The sequence below is a fragment of the Chelonia mydas genome, chromosome 1 (assembly GCF_015237465.2).
Source record: "Chelonia mydas isolate rCheMyd1 chromosome 1, rCheMyd1.pri.v2, whole genome shotgun sequence".
Taxonomy (NCBI): Eukaryota; Metazoa; Chordata; order Testudines; family Cheloniidae; genus Chelonia; species Chelonia mydas.
Window position 1 is genome coordinate 42652405 of NC_057849.1, and position 16515 is coordinate 42668919.

Genomic DNA, 16515 nt, shown 5'->3' on the forward strand with positions numbered 1-16515 from the left:
GCGGCAAGGCCCGCACTGAGGGTCCGGCGCTTTAGCCGGGGCCTTGGCGGGGCCCGCTCCTGGGGAGGCAGCGTGTCGCTGCGTGTTTCATTCCTTTGGCCTCCCCGCGTTGGGCCTGGATGAGGAATAACCCAGCCTCTGCTCGGGGGCTGACCCAGGAATTCTCCGGCAGCCTTTGCCTGAGGCGCTGACTGCCCGGCTGAGCTCTGGTCTACACCTGAAACTTAGATCGACCTTGCTCAGGAGGTTTTAAAATGTTACCCCTTGGGGTTTGTCTGCTCTACCGCGCGGGGTCAAGCTAAGGTACGCTACGTGAATAGCTGTAGCTGAAGTCGACGTACTTACTTACCGCGGTGTCTTCAGCGCCCTAAGTCGACAGCTGAGGCTCTCCCGTGGACTCTGCGTGCGCTTCTCGTTCTGGTGGAGTACCGGAGTCGACGGGAGAGCGCTCAGCGGTCAATTTATCGTCTGCTGGATTGATCTCTGCCTGCCGATCCAGCGGGTAGTGTAAACAAGCCCTTGGCATCATAGGTCGACATCAGTGTAGATGCAGAAGGATTCTTCTGTCAGCCTAGCTACCGTCTCTCAGAGAAGTGAAGTGCATCAACAGAAAGCCCCCTTCTGTTGATGTAGGAAGCATCTACACCACAGCGCTACAATGGCATAGCTGAAGGGCCATAAGTGCACTCCTGTAGTGTAGACATGGGGTTTAATCTAACTGAGCAGATTTCTTCCTCAGGCCGGTTAGCTGAGCCACACAGGGAAGAGTTGGGTTAAAATGTGCTTTGCAAACTGTCTTTGGCCAGCTGCCACTTTCCAGTGACGAGAGCAGATTTCGAAGAAGAGTTTCAAACTTGCATCACTCAGCCCATGCTGGCAGCAACCAAGAGACATTGGCTAGGACGGTCATTTAAATCTATTTTTAAGAAGCATTTCCTAGCCTGTTCTTTTCTGTGGCATAGACTTGACTTCCCATCAAACTCGGATACTGCTCAGTTGCCCTTTACTTTAAATCCAAATCAGTCTTTGCTCCACATCAATTTTGTGGTATATTTTTCATTACAGTACAATATTGATATAAGAAATGTAGATGGAGGAAACTGCGTTTATAGACATTTCTCGTAAAGGAAAGAATTTCACTTTATCTAAAGTTTCTTGTGCTATTTTTCACCTCTATTATTTTAGATTTATGTTCCACATTTGGGCCTTAACAATTTAAGAGAGCTGCTCTCTCATCATTTTTAATCTCCTTGATTCTGTAGCAATATTAGATGTTGGCCTAAAATTGGACCTCATTGTTTTTCATTGCATTCGTGCAAGAGTGCAAATGTATCATAATGCATGATGTATCCCCACCACCACAGACCTGTTTTGTTTTCTTTTAGAGGTAGTATAATAAAGTTTACCAGAATCATAGAAATTAAAGATGGGCACTTTAGAAAATAATACACTGATCAATCATTTGTCCAGTGTCTCTGTCTCAGAGCTGGTGAAGAAGATTATGTTTCATTTTACTGGAGGATTTGTTCTGCACCTGTTAATTTTTAAGTACAGTAACTCTGTACTTTGTTGTTGTACCTGTTATTTAACATTTACCAGTGTGAATTAAACCTTTAACCCCTTGTGTTATATGTGTTCATGTCAGACTCTGACTTCCCTCCAGTTAATCATGGGCCAAAGACCCATGTTTAAAAGCCATATTTAAACATTCAAACTCATTTGCAGCAAAACTGGTTTATAATAAATACCTAAAAGAGAAGTGCAAGGCTATAGCATTAGTTCCTAGAAATTCCTGAGAATGACTGCAGCACTGAGATTCTGCCATGACACTGCCCTCCTGACACATTTTTTAGGTTCAGGCTAGAATAGTTAGATATCATGAGTCAGCTTCAAATTAGAAGGGGCATAGAGAAAGGGGGGAGGGCTAGCTCAGTGGTTTGAGCATTGGCCTTCTAAACCCAGGGTTGTGAGTTCAATCCTTGAGGGAGCCATTTAGGGATCAGGGCAGAAATTGGGGATTGGTCCTGTTTTGAGCAGGGGGTTGGACTAGATGACCTCCTGAGGTCCCTTCCAACCCTGATATTCTATGATACAGGTTGTGCATCAATGTTAATATAAAACATCTCAAAATATGAAAAAAGAAACACTGAACAAGGAGCACTATCTTCATGTTGCCAACTCTTGCAATGTTATTGCTAGTCTTGTGATATTTGGTGTTTTTCTAAAGCCCCCCTTTGGAATCAAGAGATTGCATGAGAAACTCTGCTTTCATTATTTTTGAAAATTAATTTTCTAGCCCTTTTGGTGGCAGAGAAGAGTTTGAAAATGTAAAGCAAGTTGCACCATGAAAGGCTCAGAAACCAGAAGGAAAAGGAAAAGAACCCCACATTTATTCTTTTTTTAAAATCTCTTTTTAAAAACCAATTTCATGATTGTTGGGGTCTCGTTTATGATCCTTGCTTGAACACTTCAGTTTGGCAATACAGATGAAGCAGTAAAAATTAAAAACATGAAATGCCAATGGGCAGCCAGAGGAACAAAAATTGTGTGATGTCGGGATTCGGGGAAGAGAAAGTGATACCATAGTGAGAGGTGCTATATAAAAGCTTAAAAAGAAGGCAGTTAGAGAAACAGCCTTAAGGGAACCTACATGTGCAATTTCAAGTTTGGCTAATACAATATTTTAAATATTTACTGTAAGATTTTCACCTAGGCTTTGAGTGAATCATGTGAAGAAGTTATTTTTGTTCTGCCTTCCTTTAAGGCGCATTTTTCCCTCTTGGCTTGTGCACCTTTCTGTATATCAGCAGCAAGTTAACTGTTCACCAGACATATAAGTAGGGCCCTACCAAATTCACGATCCATTTTGGTCAATTTCACGGCCATAGGATTTTAAAAATTGCAAATTTCATGATTTCAGATATGTTCATCTGAAATTTCCCGGTGTTCTAACTGTAGGGGTCCTGACCCAAAAAGGAGTTGTGCGGGGTTGCGGTACTGCTACACTTACTTCTGCATTGCTGCTGATGGTGGCAATGCCTTCAGAGCTGGGCGGCCAGAGAGCAATGGGTGCTGGCCAGGAGCCCAGCTCTGAAGGCAGAGCCACTGCCAGCAGCAGCACAGACATAAGGATGGCATGGTAGGGTATTGCCACCCTTCCTTCTGCGCTACTCCTTCAGAGCTGGGCCCTCGGTCAGCAGCTGCCACTCTCCAGCTGCCCGGCTCTGAAGGTATCAGTGCAGAAGTAAGGGTGGCATGGTATGGTTTTGCCACCCTTACTTCTGCCCTGGTTCTAGCAGGGTGCCATCTTCATAGCTGGGCACCTGGCCAAAAGCCACCACTCTCCGGTCGCTCAGCTCTGAAGGCAGCGCAGAAGTAAGGGTGGCAATACAACAACCCCTAAAATAACCTTGTGACCCCTCTGCAACTCCCTTTTGGGTCAGGATCCCCAATTTGAGAAATGAATTTCATGGTCTGTGATGCATTTTTTCATGGCTGTGAATTTGTTAGGGCCCTATGTATAAGCAGAGAAGCACTGGGCCCAATCCTGCAGACATTTCCTTATGTGGATAGCCATTACCTATGCAAGGAGTCTCATTGAAATCAATGGCAGTTGGGACTATTTGCGTAAAGATAACTTACATAAATTAGGATTGATAGATCGCGATCATGGTCTAATTTTTTTAATTTATGTATTTAAAAAACAAAACCCAACAGTAATAGGTTAGAACAGTCTAATATATAAATTAAGTGTCTGGGACAGAGGAGTTTAAGATAAACTCTTCAGAGCGTGGCTGTGTCTCTAGAGATGAGCTAGGATTAACATTTAATAATGAAAATAAAAAACAAAACCAATTATGAATAGCTACTGTAACTAAAAGAGTGTATAACTACTATTAAGATTGATCTATGCAGGATTACAGAGGAATTCTAAACTAACAAGCAATGAAGCTTGATGCGGTATTATTTGCCCAATAGAGTATTGATTCAGGACAAAACAGCAGGAGGATTTGTTGTCCCTGCTTCTCACTGAGTAGCTGCACTCAAGGTTCCAGAGGACTTGGTGATTCCTAAATGGGAGCAAGAGGTCACAGAAGTGGCAGTCAGGTACCCAAAAGCTTTCGCAAAGAACAAGCTACAGTGCAGTAAGATCACTGCAGAGGTGGTGGTGCTGGGTTCTGATCCAGAGCCCCAGAAGCAATACAGATATGCCAAGAATGCTAAGGAAGGGATCAAAGAGACCATTGATGCCCTTGTGGAACAAGAAGTATGGGTGTAAACAGTTAGTCCGTGTAATTCACCAATATGGCTTGTGCTAAAAGCTGACAAGAAGACCTGGAGGCTCACAGTGAACTATCAAGAGCTTAACAAGGTAGCTCCCCGGATGGTGCTGGTGGTGGCGAAGTTTCAGGAGGTTATGGTAGCAATTTCAGCATGTGCCAAGTGGTTCACTGTATTGGATTTATATATAGAACTGTACTATCTTTAGAACGAAAGGACCTTGTTATGGCTGTCAGGAAGTGAGACACTGTGGGGGCTCCAGTATTAGTGATACCTGTGTGTTTAAGAAAAACTTGTTGCTTTGGCTCATGGCCAGGAACATTTTGATATAGAGAAGACAGTCAATAGAATCTTGACTGTGGGGTGGTGGCCTGGTTATGTGACGGATGTAGAGCATCACATCCACAAGTGTCTATCCTGTGTAGAGAACAACCCTGTGATAGCAATGTAGTGAAGGGACCCTTGCTGCACCAGCCCATAGTAGGTCCAGGGTCTAGGTTGCAAATCTATTTTATAGGCCCGTTACCTCAGGCCGGGTGAGGTAACAAGTACTGTCTGGTGGTGATAGATGCTTTCTCAAAGTGGGTGGAGGCATACCCAATGAGGAACAATACAGCCAGTACTACGGCCAGCGTGCTGCTGGAGCAGACCTTTTCCAGGTTTGGGCTACCTGATGTAATCGATTCAGACTAGGGCTGAGGTTACAAATTGCAGGTCACCCTCAAAGTTCGGGTTTAGTAGAACAAACCAATAGAACCCTAAAGACTGCATTGAGGAAGATAATGAAAGAATCAGGTAAAGATTGGGATTGAAAGCTCCCACAGATTCTCATGGCACAAAAATCAATGGTAACTTCACATGGCTTTACACCTCACAAGGTCCTGACAGGTAGACTCATGAAGATCCCAGAGCAGTGGTAGCTAGGTGGAATGCCACCAGAGGATTATCAGCCATGGTTCTGACGGATCAGTTCATGAGTGAGTTGTTTGATTCCATCAGTAAGACCCAGAGGCAGGTTGTGATTAACCTGAAGGTAAACAGAAAGTTAATGGACAAACGGCTGGGGGAAACTTTGAAGGTAGCTGAGTGGAACATTGGGGACAGAGTGCTGCATAGGTTTTACTCAGAGAAAAAACATGTATTGAGCCCCAGGTGGCTGGCCCCCGTTGTTATTGTTAATAAAGCAAGTCCCACCATTTACCAGGTTGAAATTAAAGGGAAAAAGAAGCGGGTCTTAAAGTAGTTTCACTCTTCCCAACTGAAGAGCTGGAAGGGCCAATAAACATGTGGGGAAAGAAGAAGTGAGCTCTGTCAGTACTACTTGCACAGAGGGAAAGCAGAGGCTTCTACGGTGTGAGTCCCAGTAAGCTCTATCAGCGCTAAATATAGTAACCTGTCCCCTTTTCTTTCTTTGCTTTCTAGGCGCCACAGAAAAATGCTCTGCTGTATTTGTTTATGTCTGTGGTCCTGCATGTTGAAAATGCAGTGATTGTTAACACCAGTGACCATTTTAGTTGTGAGGCTAATAACAGTTATGTAATCCAAGGAATGCCTCTTCAAATTAAGGGCACCATAGCAATATACGCATATGAACTACTGAGCAATTGCTACATGGTCTGGGAAGACAAGTGCAGGGGAAGGACTATGACTGCCTTCATGGTAGAGAAAGGTGAGTCAAATGTAACCCTAGAAGATGTTAATGGGGACACACTTGCATCTGTGTATAGACCAGATGTTGGATGTAAGTGGATAATTAGTGATACCTTTCTCACCGGCTGCACTATGCAAGTGGCAGCAGACAATGCTTCCCTTTGTTCATAAGTGCAAACAAATGTGAATAGTTGGATGAAAGTTGGGGTACACACTATTGATATTGTAATCAATGTCCAATATCAAATAAGAGATGCAGAGATTAAGTTGTATACCCCTGTTCAAATGTTTACTAGACACATGCAATATATCAACTTCACAAATGTTAGATACTTTGGTTTGCAGAATAAGAACAAGTTTTGTGACTATGGAAATGTTACATTCAGTGTTAGGTGAACTGGTAGCATTGATGTAGATGTAAATGTAAACGATACAGGTAAATGGGTTTTCATGGGCCTGTATGGTGTCAGGAAGGTCAAAAAAGTTGTTTTTCGTAGACCATATAAAAGTTATATCGGGTCTATGGTGGTTAAGAGGGACGTAAAAAGACTACTGCTGATCAACCCTCATTACTCTCTGAAAAAAATTATAATACCACTTCAGTTAGATATCTCTGTGGTACAGTATAGGAGTGTACCCGTATGTAATGCCACTCCGGGTGGGATGGTGCTCCTGGCTGGAAAGCATCACGATGAGGAACTCTAGCCTGAGCAAAAGAGACACTGTAGCTGTGATCCTAGGAGGGGTGGGCACTGCCTTAGGTGTTTTTCTGTATGTCAATTAATATTTCTATATATATTAATCCCCACTTGTGACAGGCCCTTAGATATTTTGTATGTGATTGTAGGTAGAGCTCCTATCTTGCTAGCCAAGATTTCTTTATCTATAGTGTTAAGGACACCTAAGGTTCAAAGAGTCTTTGTTTGCTACCATTTCTGCTTTTCATTAGCACAAACACAGGCTAGGGAACTTCATTCAGAGAAAGCAGAACATGTTTCCTGAAGCACACCACGTCATATCAAAGGTAGAACAAGGCCTTAGATACTGCAGCACATTGCCAGTAATATTTGATGTTGCCACAAGATGGTGACACAGTCCTTTCTGAAAATATTCAACTGTTCTGAACTGAGCTTTCAATTGGTTTACTGAAAAGACTCGGTCTACATGGAACTTTTGCGTAGGAATTTTACTCTGATTTCGTGAGTGATGCTGAGTTTTGTTATCCCGATCCAGGACCTACCAGTGCAGAATAGACCATGAGGAGAGAGGAGCTGGCTGCCAGACAATACTCCATATATAGTCTCCAGGCCAGGTTCAGGCCAGTTCTTACTTTGCCTAAACTGTTTCACCCAGTGTCCAAATTCACCTTATCTTAATTTCTGGATCTCCTTCCTCATGTCCTAAAGCCCAGACACAGGCATACTGCACTCCAGCCTCTCTCTATCCTGGCCTCAGAGGGGCTTGGTGCTAGTGCTCCTCCTTTCCCCAGCACCAGTTCCAATCTTTTGAAAATCACAAGGAAGGAGGAATCCTATATAAGTTCTTCATAATGCTCTTTTCTTCCTTGTAAAATGCAGGTGAATACAGTTCTAGCAGTAATGTGTTTCGGTGTTTTGCTGTAAAAAAGAGTCTTAGTCTGGGAGCCCATTAAGGTTGTGGTTATTACAGAAGCAGCCAGGGGTCCCAACCAAGGACCTTCTATTAATGATTGGCCTGAAATAGTTAAATAATAACCAAAAAATCCACCATGTGCACTCAAATGACATAGTCTGGAAAGGGCAGGAGCATTTTGTGGCCTAACAAGGGCAGCTATGCCCCTCTCTTTGCTAACCTCTTTTCTTCTCTCACACACTCCTCTGAACTTTGCTGTCACAACACTCCTGTAATGTACAAGTCAGTAACCCTTTACTGGCCTGCAAAGTACCTAGCATGCTATTGGCACTGTCTGAATAACACAATACGTTAAAAAGAGCCATCAAGTAAAAAATATCCCAGGTTGCAAATTACACTCCAAAAGTAAAATTTAACATAAAGACTAAAGAGAAGGAAACAGATAGCAAGTAGATGGAAGATACAAGCTATCATGGAGGGATAGCTCAGTGGTTTGAGCATTGGCCTGCTAAAACCAGGGTTGTCAGTTCAATCCTTGAGGGGGCCATTTAGGGATCTGGGGTAAAAATTGGGGATTGGCCCTGCTTTGAGCAGGGGGTTGGACTAGATGACCTCCTGAAGTCCCTTCCAACCCTGATATTCTATTATCAGTTTGCATGGGCGCTGTGTTGATATGCTGAGGGCTTGCTGTGTAAATGGTAGATTCTGCCTCATACCCATTTCTTTTGTACTGAAACCTTGTGATGGGGTGTACCTGGCCCTTTGCTGGAGGCCTCATGGTCCCCAGGAAAGGCGCCGTGAAGGTGGGTCCTCCACGCCTGTCTAGAAAGGCTGCAGAGAAGCAGCCAATCAGATTACAGCAGGCTCAGCTAAAAGGAGCTGCAGGGGCTCAGTTGCTGGTTGGGACAAGAAGGTTGAGGAAGGGATGGTAGATAGTGAAACTCTCCAGTCAAGGCAGCCTGTGAGAGACCCTGCTCAAGCAGGGATAAAATGGAGAGAACCCAAGTACTGTAACCTTAAGGTAACGGGTGAAGGCGACAGGAGTGAGTGGGAAGCAGCCCAGGGAATGAAGCAGCAGCAACTATTAAGGGAAGCATATGTGGCTGCTGTTTACAGGGTCCCTGGGTTGGGACCTGGCATACTAGGCAGGCCTGGGTCCCTGTGGGGAAGTTGCTTAAGTCCTGCAAAGGGGACAAGACTTTTACCTAAAGGCCCAAGAAAGGGGCTGGAATGCATCCAGGCCCACAGATGGGGCTGAAGACCCTGGTGAGGGCTGACCCACAGTTCTGGTTGGACTCTTTAGTAAAAGCCTGAGAAAGGGGATGGATTCAAAGAGCCCACAGACAGAGCTCAAGAACCTAATAAGGGCAGATAGTTTGTTGGACTTTCCTTGCCCTAGAAAGGGTTCATCCATTTCAGATTGTGAGACTTGCCTGAAGGACTGAGCCGCTAAAGATCCACCTAATGAGGCCAACAATCTACAGGGAGTGCCAGGAGCAGAAAGGTTGGCGCACCATGCCCAGCTGACAGGAGGCACTGATGAGAGGTGAGTGCCCCATCACAAACCGAAATATTTATTAGTGGCAGCATATGAATTTCCAGCCGATGGTGCTCAGCTTTCCAAATAGGAAACATCCCTGACTCTCTCTATAGCGAAGCTTTCTTTGTGGTCTGGCCCGTCAAAAAGCCAGTTTTTATGATGGCAGTTTGTGTGATCAGGACACGCTGAATTTCTAATTTTAATATTTTAAAAAATATGCAGGGGACAAAAATCCAATATTTCAAACCACCTTTATGCATCACAAACAATTTTTAAAAAAGGAAAAATCGAATTATTTTTCTTTGCAGGTTACATTGAACACATAGCAAATGTATATTTTCCTGGAGCTGTTTATTTCAGTCTAAATATTTAATATTTTGCTTCCTTCTTTGAGGCTATATGCAAAGGTCCAAATCCTTGTCTTAAATTACCCAGTGATGTGTGACCACGTGCCCTTTGAAATCAACTGGCAGTATAATATGCATATACATATGCTATGAACTTAAAGCCCCTTTCTCGTTGGTGCTGATCCTCAGCGAAGACAAACAGGAGTTAAGGGTCCTGAACACTTCACAGGATTGTGTCCTAATTTCAAGATACTTGAGAACTTAAGAGCAGGAATATGCCCACTGCACCCAGTTGAATTTCAAACTTCTTAGAAGACTGACTGCAATGTGTAGCTCCTATATTTCCTCAAGCTTCATGCCATTAGCTCTCTATCTATTCATATTGTGCACCTCACTGTGGTATCTGAACATCTAAGATGGCGAGGAGAGGAGAGAAGAGACACATTACAATCATACATTTCCTGTGTACAGCAATAGCCCATCGGGACTGCCACCTGAGCGTGCTATCTGAGAAGAGAGTCCTTGTAGGCTATTTATGCAGTTGGTAACAATGCAAGAAACCACACAGTTTAGGGCCTTGATACAATCTGTTTGTTTCAATGCCACACAGGAGATCCAGGCTTTGAAAGGCCCATTTAATTCTCATTTTCTGGGGCAGCCAAATGGTGGAAGTCAAACGTTCAAGTTTTGAGAGGAAGGGAAAGGAATTTGCAAGCCCTATCATTCTGCCAACACAAGAGCAGGTCAGAATATTTTTGACATGAAATTTCTGTAACATATGCTCTTTCAAAGACAGAACATTTTGTGGTGATTTAGTCAAAAAGGGGGTTTTCTGTTCTGAGGGCGAGAGAGAGACTCTCCCTCCGCTCTGTAGCCTGGTAGCTAGGGATGTGGGACTTAAGCCCTGACAGGGACCAGAGGTCTTGCACCCTGGCCCACAGGGCTCTATAAGAGCTAGGTAGTCCCAACCTTCCATCCTGGGACCTGCTAAGAGCTGCTAGAATAACAGAGCTGAATTCTAGTAGAGGACCGTAGTCCTAGGCTCTGATTGGTGGAACCATGGGGGTCTGGATTGGTCCCCAGCCTCAATTTAACCCAAGCACAGGAACAGAAAGTTGTCCATGCAACTGTGTTCGGCCTGCTCAGGGCTGCTTCCCTTGCAATACCTGTTCCTGCTGCTTATGTCCTGGTAACCTGACCCTGCCAGGCTCCTGACACTCAGTTTGCCCTCTGACCTAGTATATATCTCGGCCTGACTCCCAAATCCTGCTCCAACCACTAAGTCAGACTGCCCACATCCCAGTTGTGATAAGTCCCTTCTGCGCCTGAAGCAGAGAAATCTGGGATAAAAAACTGCTCTGAATTAGGCAGAGCAGGGATTTGGACTTGGGTCTCCTACAACTCTATCCACTGTCCAGCCCATAGCTTGCATGTGCATGCACACACGCACACCTCCCCTGACATAAATCCATTTTTGAAAAAATGTTCAAAATATTGTTTTTATTCCCATGTGGAAGGGAAAATTTTGAAACCCCAAAAGTTGCTGCAGAATGGAATTATCCTCTGTTCAGCACCAATTTCATTAGTGCCAGAAAATGCTACACTTTTATTTACTTCCAAGGGGGACTGATGGGTACTGTCTGTCTGACGAAAGGTGGCGAGGAGCAATGATGGTAGAGACATGTAGTTGGGGCAAAACCAGGTTTAAAATATTTTCTTAATGATGAAGAGTTAAAATCTGGAGTCAAACTTAAGTGGTTTTGTTTAAAATTAATCCAGGCTATACAGTGTAAGTGGGTACAATCATAAAACCAATAGAGGAGGACATTACATTTTTGGCTCTAAAGAAATGTGATATTAGAAGTATTTAAAACCCCAGTGAAAAGATGTATGAGACAACAAAACCAGCCACCATTTTTAAAAACTGCACAATATAATTTTATAAGACAAACTGCTGAGGAATTTCAGCTTTGTACATTATTTAATTAAAACATATAGTGAGAACAAAATAATACAAATGTAGGTTTGTACTCATTTCCAGAAAATAGATTCATTTTGACAAACCACGTACTGAGCGGAAATAAATCTTGCAACACACTGATTACTTCAGAAGAAGTCACCGCAGTCCTATACATTGTACTTTAGCTGTCAACAGCCAATTCATCTGTTCTGTAGCCATGACACTTGATTTACAATGTGTAACAGCACGCAGATGGTAAAATGCACAAAGCATGTACATAAGATAAAATGTTACAGAAACATTTGTCAAGTAAAATACATATGCAAGTCATCTCTAATATTTACAACAGAAAGTCTTAAATTACAGGATCATTCAGAAGGTATCTCGTAAATACAAATGCCACAGACATAGAAAAAGAAAGGCCATCAATGAAAGGTACTCTATTCTTTATGGCTAAGAACCTTTGGCTCCCAAACTCCAAGTTATGATAATATAAAAAATAACTAAATGCGGAATATTCACGTAGTCTATCTTCAAACTCCTTCGCTGCTTTTTACTGTTAAAAATCAATGTGCAATTCAGCATGGCAAAAGCCACTTGTAAAACAAACTTATTTTGTAGTAAGATCAAATCTTTTAGATGCAGTTACATTTTGGCATTATCCTAACCCAAAGGGAACACATTCAAGGAAGATTGTTTTAATGCTTTTCAAGCTAAAAGTCTGAGTTTATCTGCTCAATAGGTAATAAGGAAGGCTCTCCCCGGCTGTGCTATGTCTACATGAGGCACAGCTGTGCTTAATTGTTGCACTAGAACATGAAATAACTTAAAGCAAAGAAAAGTGGGATGAAATTAACAGCTATTGAATTCTGATTTTTCTATTGATATGCACATGAAAAGCCATTTCATCAGGAGTAAGACGATAACAAAGTTCTTTTCAAGGTAAATTTTGATAAACTACTAGCCATCATATTTAATTTGCAACTGTTCTTCCATGAAGACTCTACAATCATGCTGAACTTCTTGGTTAATAGGTGCTTTGATTGTTGGATAATGTAACAGTGTTTAACTATGATATCTTCAAAACCCTGTGATGGAGTCTCCCTTTGGCCCATTTTGTGTCATCCTGCCATCAAGTGAGCACATTCTTAGACCATGGATGAATAAATTAGCCAATAAAATGTACATAAACATGCCATATTGCTCTCTCTTTTTCCCACCTGGTGCAAGATTAGGCTGCATGGAAAGACACACAGAAGATGATAAACCAATAAACCAGATAAAATGCAATATACTGTACATAAAACCTATCCTGAATAATCTGCATCATGAAATGCTTTGCCTTGCATCTCGTTGAAATGAATGAGGTTCTCCTGAAGAAAGGAACTCGTGCATCCAAAAAACACATTCAAACCTTTGCCTTCATTCCCAAGGCTAAGCACTGCTATGCAAAGAAGAGCCTTTGTAGATATTCACATGTGAGTAAGTACATTCAGAAATCTAATTTTCTTTCCACTATTGCCACAGGAACTAGCTTTTCGGAGTGGAATAAGTTTTATCTAAGACAAGTGTGTAACCATGGATGCGCCTCTCAAACGCTTTAGGCTCATGCCAGTATGACATAGAAAGCTGACGGGGTGGAGGAACAGCTGGGTGTACAGTGCAGCCCAAGAGTCTTTTCCTGTGTCTAGGGCAAAACTTTCCAAATGTGTGTGGAGAAGCTAGGTCTTCAAAAACGTCTGCATGCCAGCTGCATGCGCATAACTTGCACTCCTACAGCAGAACTGGGCAACTGTTAAGACAAATGGCTACTGAGAAATACAACATGGCTACCCCATTTTAGTGGGAGCACAAGTTTAGGTGGCTTGATCTGGAAATATAGTCCTTATACTTACACTGAACATTCAGAATTATCTTTAAAAAATCTGAAAGGAGGTGGCTTATTTTACACAGACATTAAAAAAATACCCTCAAAGCACCCAGCAAGTTATTTCGCTGACTTTCCCGCACACTTTTTTTTTCCAAATTGGATCAATCCAAATTGCTTAGAAAAAAAAATGCCTGTGAATAATTTGATCTGCCATGAAGCAGTTCGTAAACATTTCAGGTTTTCACTCCACCAATAAATATGAAAAAAACACGAGCACTAAGGTTCACCACACACTGGACAACTGAGTTCAGCATCAGCAGATCTTCCCAGTTATTGATAAGCTATGTACAGAAGGCATTTCAAATGTACTGTTCCCAAAATGCATCACTTAAAGTTAAAACCACTTGTTAGTAAAAGGTCATGTCTGTGTCCATCAAAAATTGAAGTATTTTTTTAACACATCTATTGACAAACATTTATTAGTGTGCATCCTTAGTGAGCTTGTTCATGCTTTGTAGAAGCTACCATGGTTATTAAATTATTTTACACTCCAACTTTTGGACTCTACAAGACTGGCTACAAGTAAAAACAGAGAGAGTAACAACAGCAAAGTTTAAAATAAGGCTTTTTACATTGTCGATAAGATGCCTGCCCGTTAACCTCTTATTTGTTCTTCACATATTTTTACACATTCATGGCAAAGAAGATTATGTTCATTTGTCAAAGAACACTCCTGGAACTGCCTTTATTATTAGATAATGCCCCTTATCAGCAGCATAGGAATCTTGTAATGGGAAAATATTTGAAATAAATCCTTTACAAACCAGTGCTGAAACCTATGGAGTCTCTCCTCCATACTTGTTAATAACTCTCATTAGCATTACACATGACCACTGAGAAAAATGATCAGTGCTGCCAGTTCCAAGATACTGTTTTCTCATACTGGATTTTTTTTAAGGGTATTCTTTCAAATCAACTTCATGTCACAAGCAAAGCAAAATAGAGCAGTGCAAACCATATACTACAGATCCTGGCCAGAGCTGACCTTAGCACAAAAAAAGGTCATCCTTCTCCAAGAGAAACTGATGGTTCTCAGTCAAAGCCCATTTCTGATTCCACCAATGTCCTTTGTCAATACTGATGGCATCTTCTCTTTAATATTTTGAAGTAATAAAACCCCACTGTCACTTGACTGATGTGTAAGAGGCTCAGAATCAAAGACAGCTTCAGGAACTTGATGGAAACTTTTGTTACAGTTCATAGACTTTATCTGGAAAGTTGTATGCAGACAGAATTTACGGTGTGAATTATATAACCAAAACTATCTAGTAGTCTCTCATGGTTCCTTAACCTGGCATTTTTGTATGTTCACATTATCTTCATTTGATTAAAAAAACAAAACACTTTAGTTTTTATACTGAAACACAGCCATATTGGAATTACAGAGACGAGTCTCACAGGATAGGAGGTGTGGGCAAGAAATGAAATGTATATGGCAGCGCATACAAGAATGCAGTATGGTACCTTGGTTGGAAAGAATCATTCGGTGGGTCCTTCCTCTTTCCGGTCCTTATTGCAGTAAATACATAAATCCTTGCAGTCTTTTTTTGTTCATTTTTCCGTAATATGGAGTCAAAAAATTTCTCTATTCTAACGTAGAAGATAAGGCCTTGCGGGACTTCCTATTGCCATTTGGCAAATGTACAGGAACATTGAAAAAGACAGGAAGTGTTGAGGTCCACTAGTTTCTGCATCACATCAAGTGAAATCAGGTGGGATTCACTAACCTGATCCTGATGGATGACCCCTGCTCAGTGATCCAAAGGACGGAGAAAATTCTCCTAAAATCCCTTGCCAATATGTCCTGAGGGAAGAATTCCTTCCTAATTCTAAATTTGGCCATCAATTCACTATTAAGAAAAATGAAATGTTCAAATGACCCTACCATTAATGAAGTGTGACTAAAAAAAGAGATTAGATGCTGCTACTATAGAATAACAGCAATTTGCCTTCGTCACCAAGTGATGTGCTCCTCATTAGCAATGCTTATTGATGCATGTCAACATTTACTTCAGAACCATCTGGATTCTTCGTCATAGAACCTCATGAACTTCATTTTCCTTCTAGACAAAGGTGATGTTTTGGCTCAGGCAGAGCCTAAGTCTTTCCCTCCAAAAGAGAGGATTCACAGTTTTCCAGCTCAAACATATTCAACTGCGTCCCAAAGGTTCTTCTCAAGAAGACATCTCTCCTTCAACCAGTGTCCTTCCAATGACTTTAGCCCTCTCACTTCTTGAATGGGGTAAGTTTGTTGAAAGTGTGCCAGAAAAGGGATGGCTTTCGTTTGGGTTCTGCCAGGGCAAAGACCTGCTGCTGTGGAATGCTGGTGGGCACAGTGATGTGGCGTTGATGAATAGGATGTAAACTCTGGTGTGGAGGAGGCATGGGACATCCATTATAACTTATACCTGCAGAAGGAAAAAATTAAGAATGTGTGAGACAAATGACAAAGTAACCAACCCAGAGAAAATGCACAGAGCATATGGGCCAAATGCAGCTCTCAGTGAAGTCTGAATCTTGCCATCATATTCAATAGGAGTAGATCAGAACTTACCATATCTGACTTTCCACTTTTCTATTTTGGTCTTAATTTTGATCGGGTAAAAAACAAATAATTGTATGACCTAAAATAACTTTACAGTATTGTCCAGAAAATCAGCAGTAGTTTCACAAAACCAGGCAACATGTGCAGGAGCATTGTGCTTTTAAGAGGAAAGATGGCTAATGTAGCAGACACTTTGACTTTTTAAGCAATAGCTGGGTAAGATTATGTAAAATGTTCTTACTGGTAAAGAAAAGGTACCTTGGAGGGGAAAACAGTTTTCCAAGGTAATGCTCTCAGACTTTAACATTTGAGTATTGTGATCACAATCTCCTGATCAATATTTTACAGCCATTGCCCTGAAAATCTGGCCCAATTTGTAACATGCCATTCATTCATATCTATTGAGTGATAGATATGTTTACATATTAATATGCACATAAGAATGTCTCAGCTGCAGATGAAAATTTTGACACTGATGCATTTGAACAAAGACAAAAGTCATTCCTCTTCCAACCTTCCAGGAAAGCACCCACAACAAACTGCCCACTCAGACCCAGTTGACTCCCAGCTGCTCAACTCATCCACTCAACCCAACAAAAAGTGATACAAATCTCTCTCTCTCACACACACAAAACAATTTAGAGTTTTATT

The 16515-nt window shown here is 41.9% G+C and overlaps 1 protein-coding gene across 11 annotated transcripts in view; it reads right to left on the reverse strand.

Moving 5' to 3' along the window:
• Positions 1–9316: 9316 nt before the first annotated feature.
• The window catches only part of SPATA13 (spermatogenesis associated 13), a 122307-nt gene continuing 115108 nt past the window's right edge, over positions 9317–16515 (reverse strand). For all 11 annotated transcript variants that reach the window (XM_027821587.3, XM_037891245.2, XM_043530866.1 and 8 more), the window contains one exon: positions 9317–15727. In XM_027821587.3, coding sequence (XP_027677388.2) covers positions 15546–15727 — 182 coding nt within the window. In that variant the 3' untranslated portion in view covers positions 9317–15545. The remainder of the gene's footprint in view (positions 15728–16515) is intronic.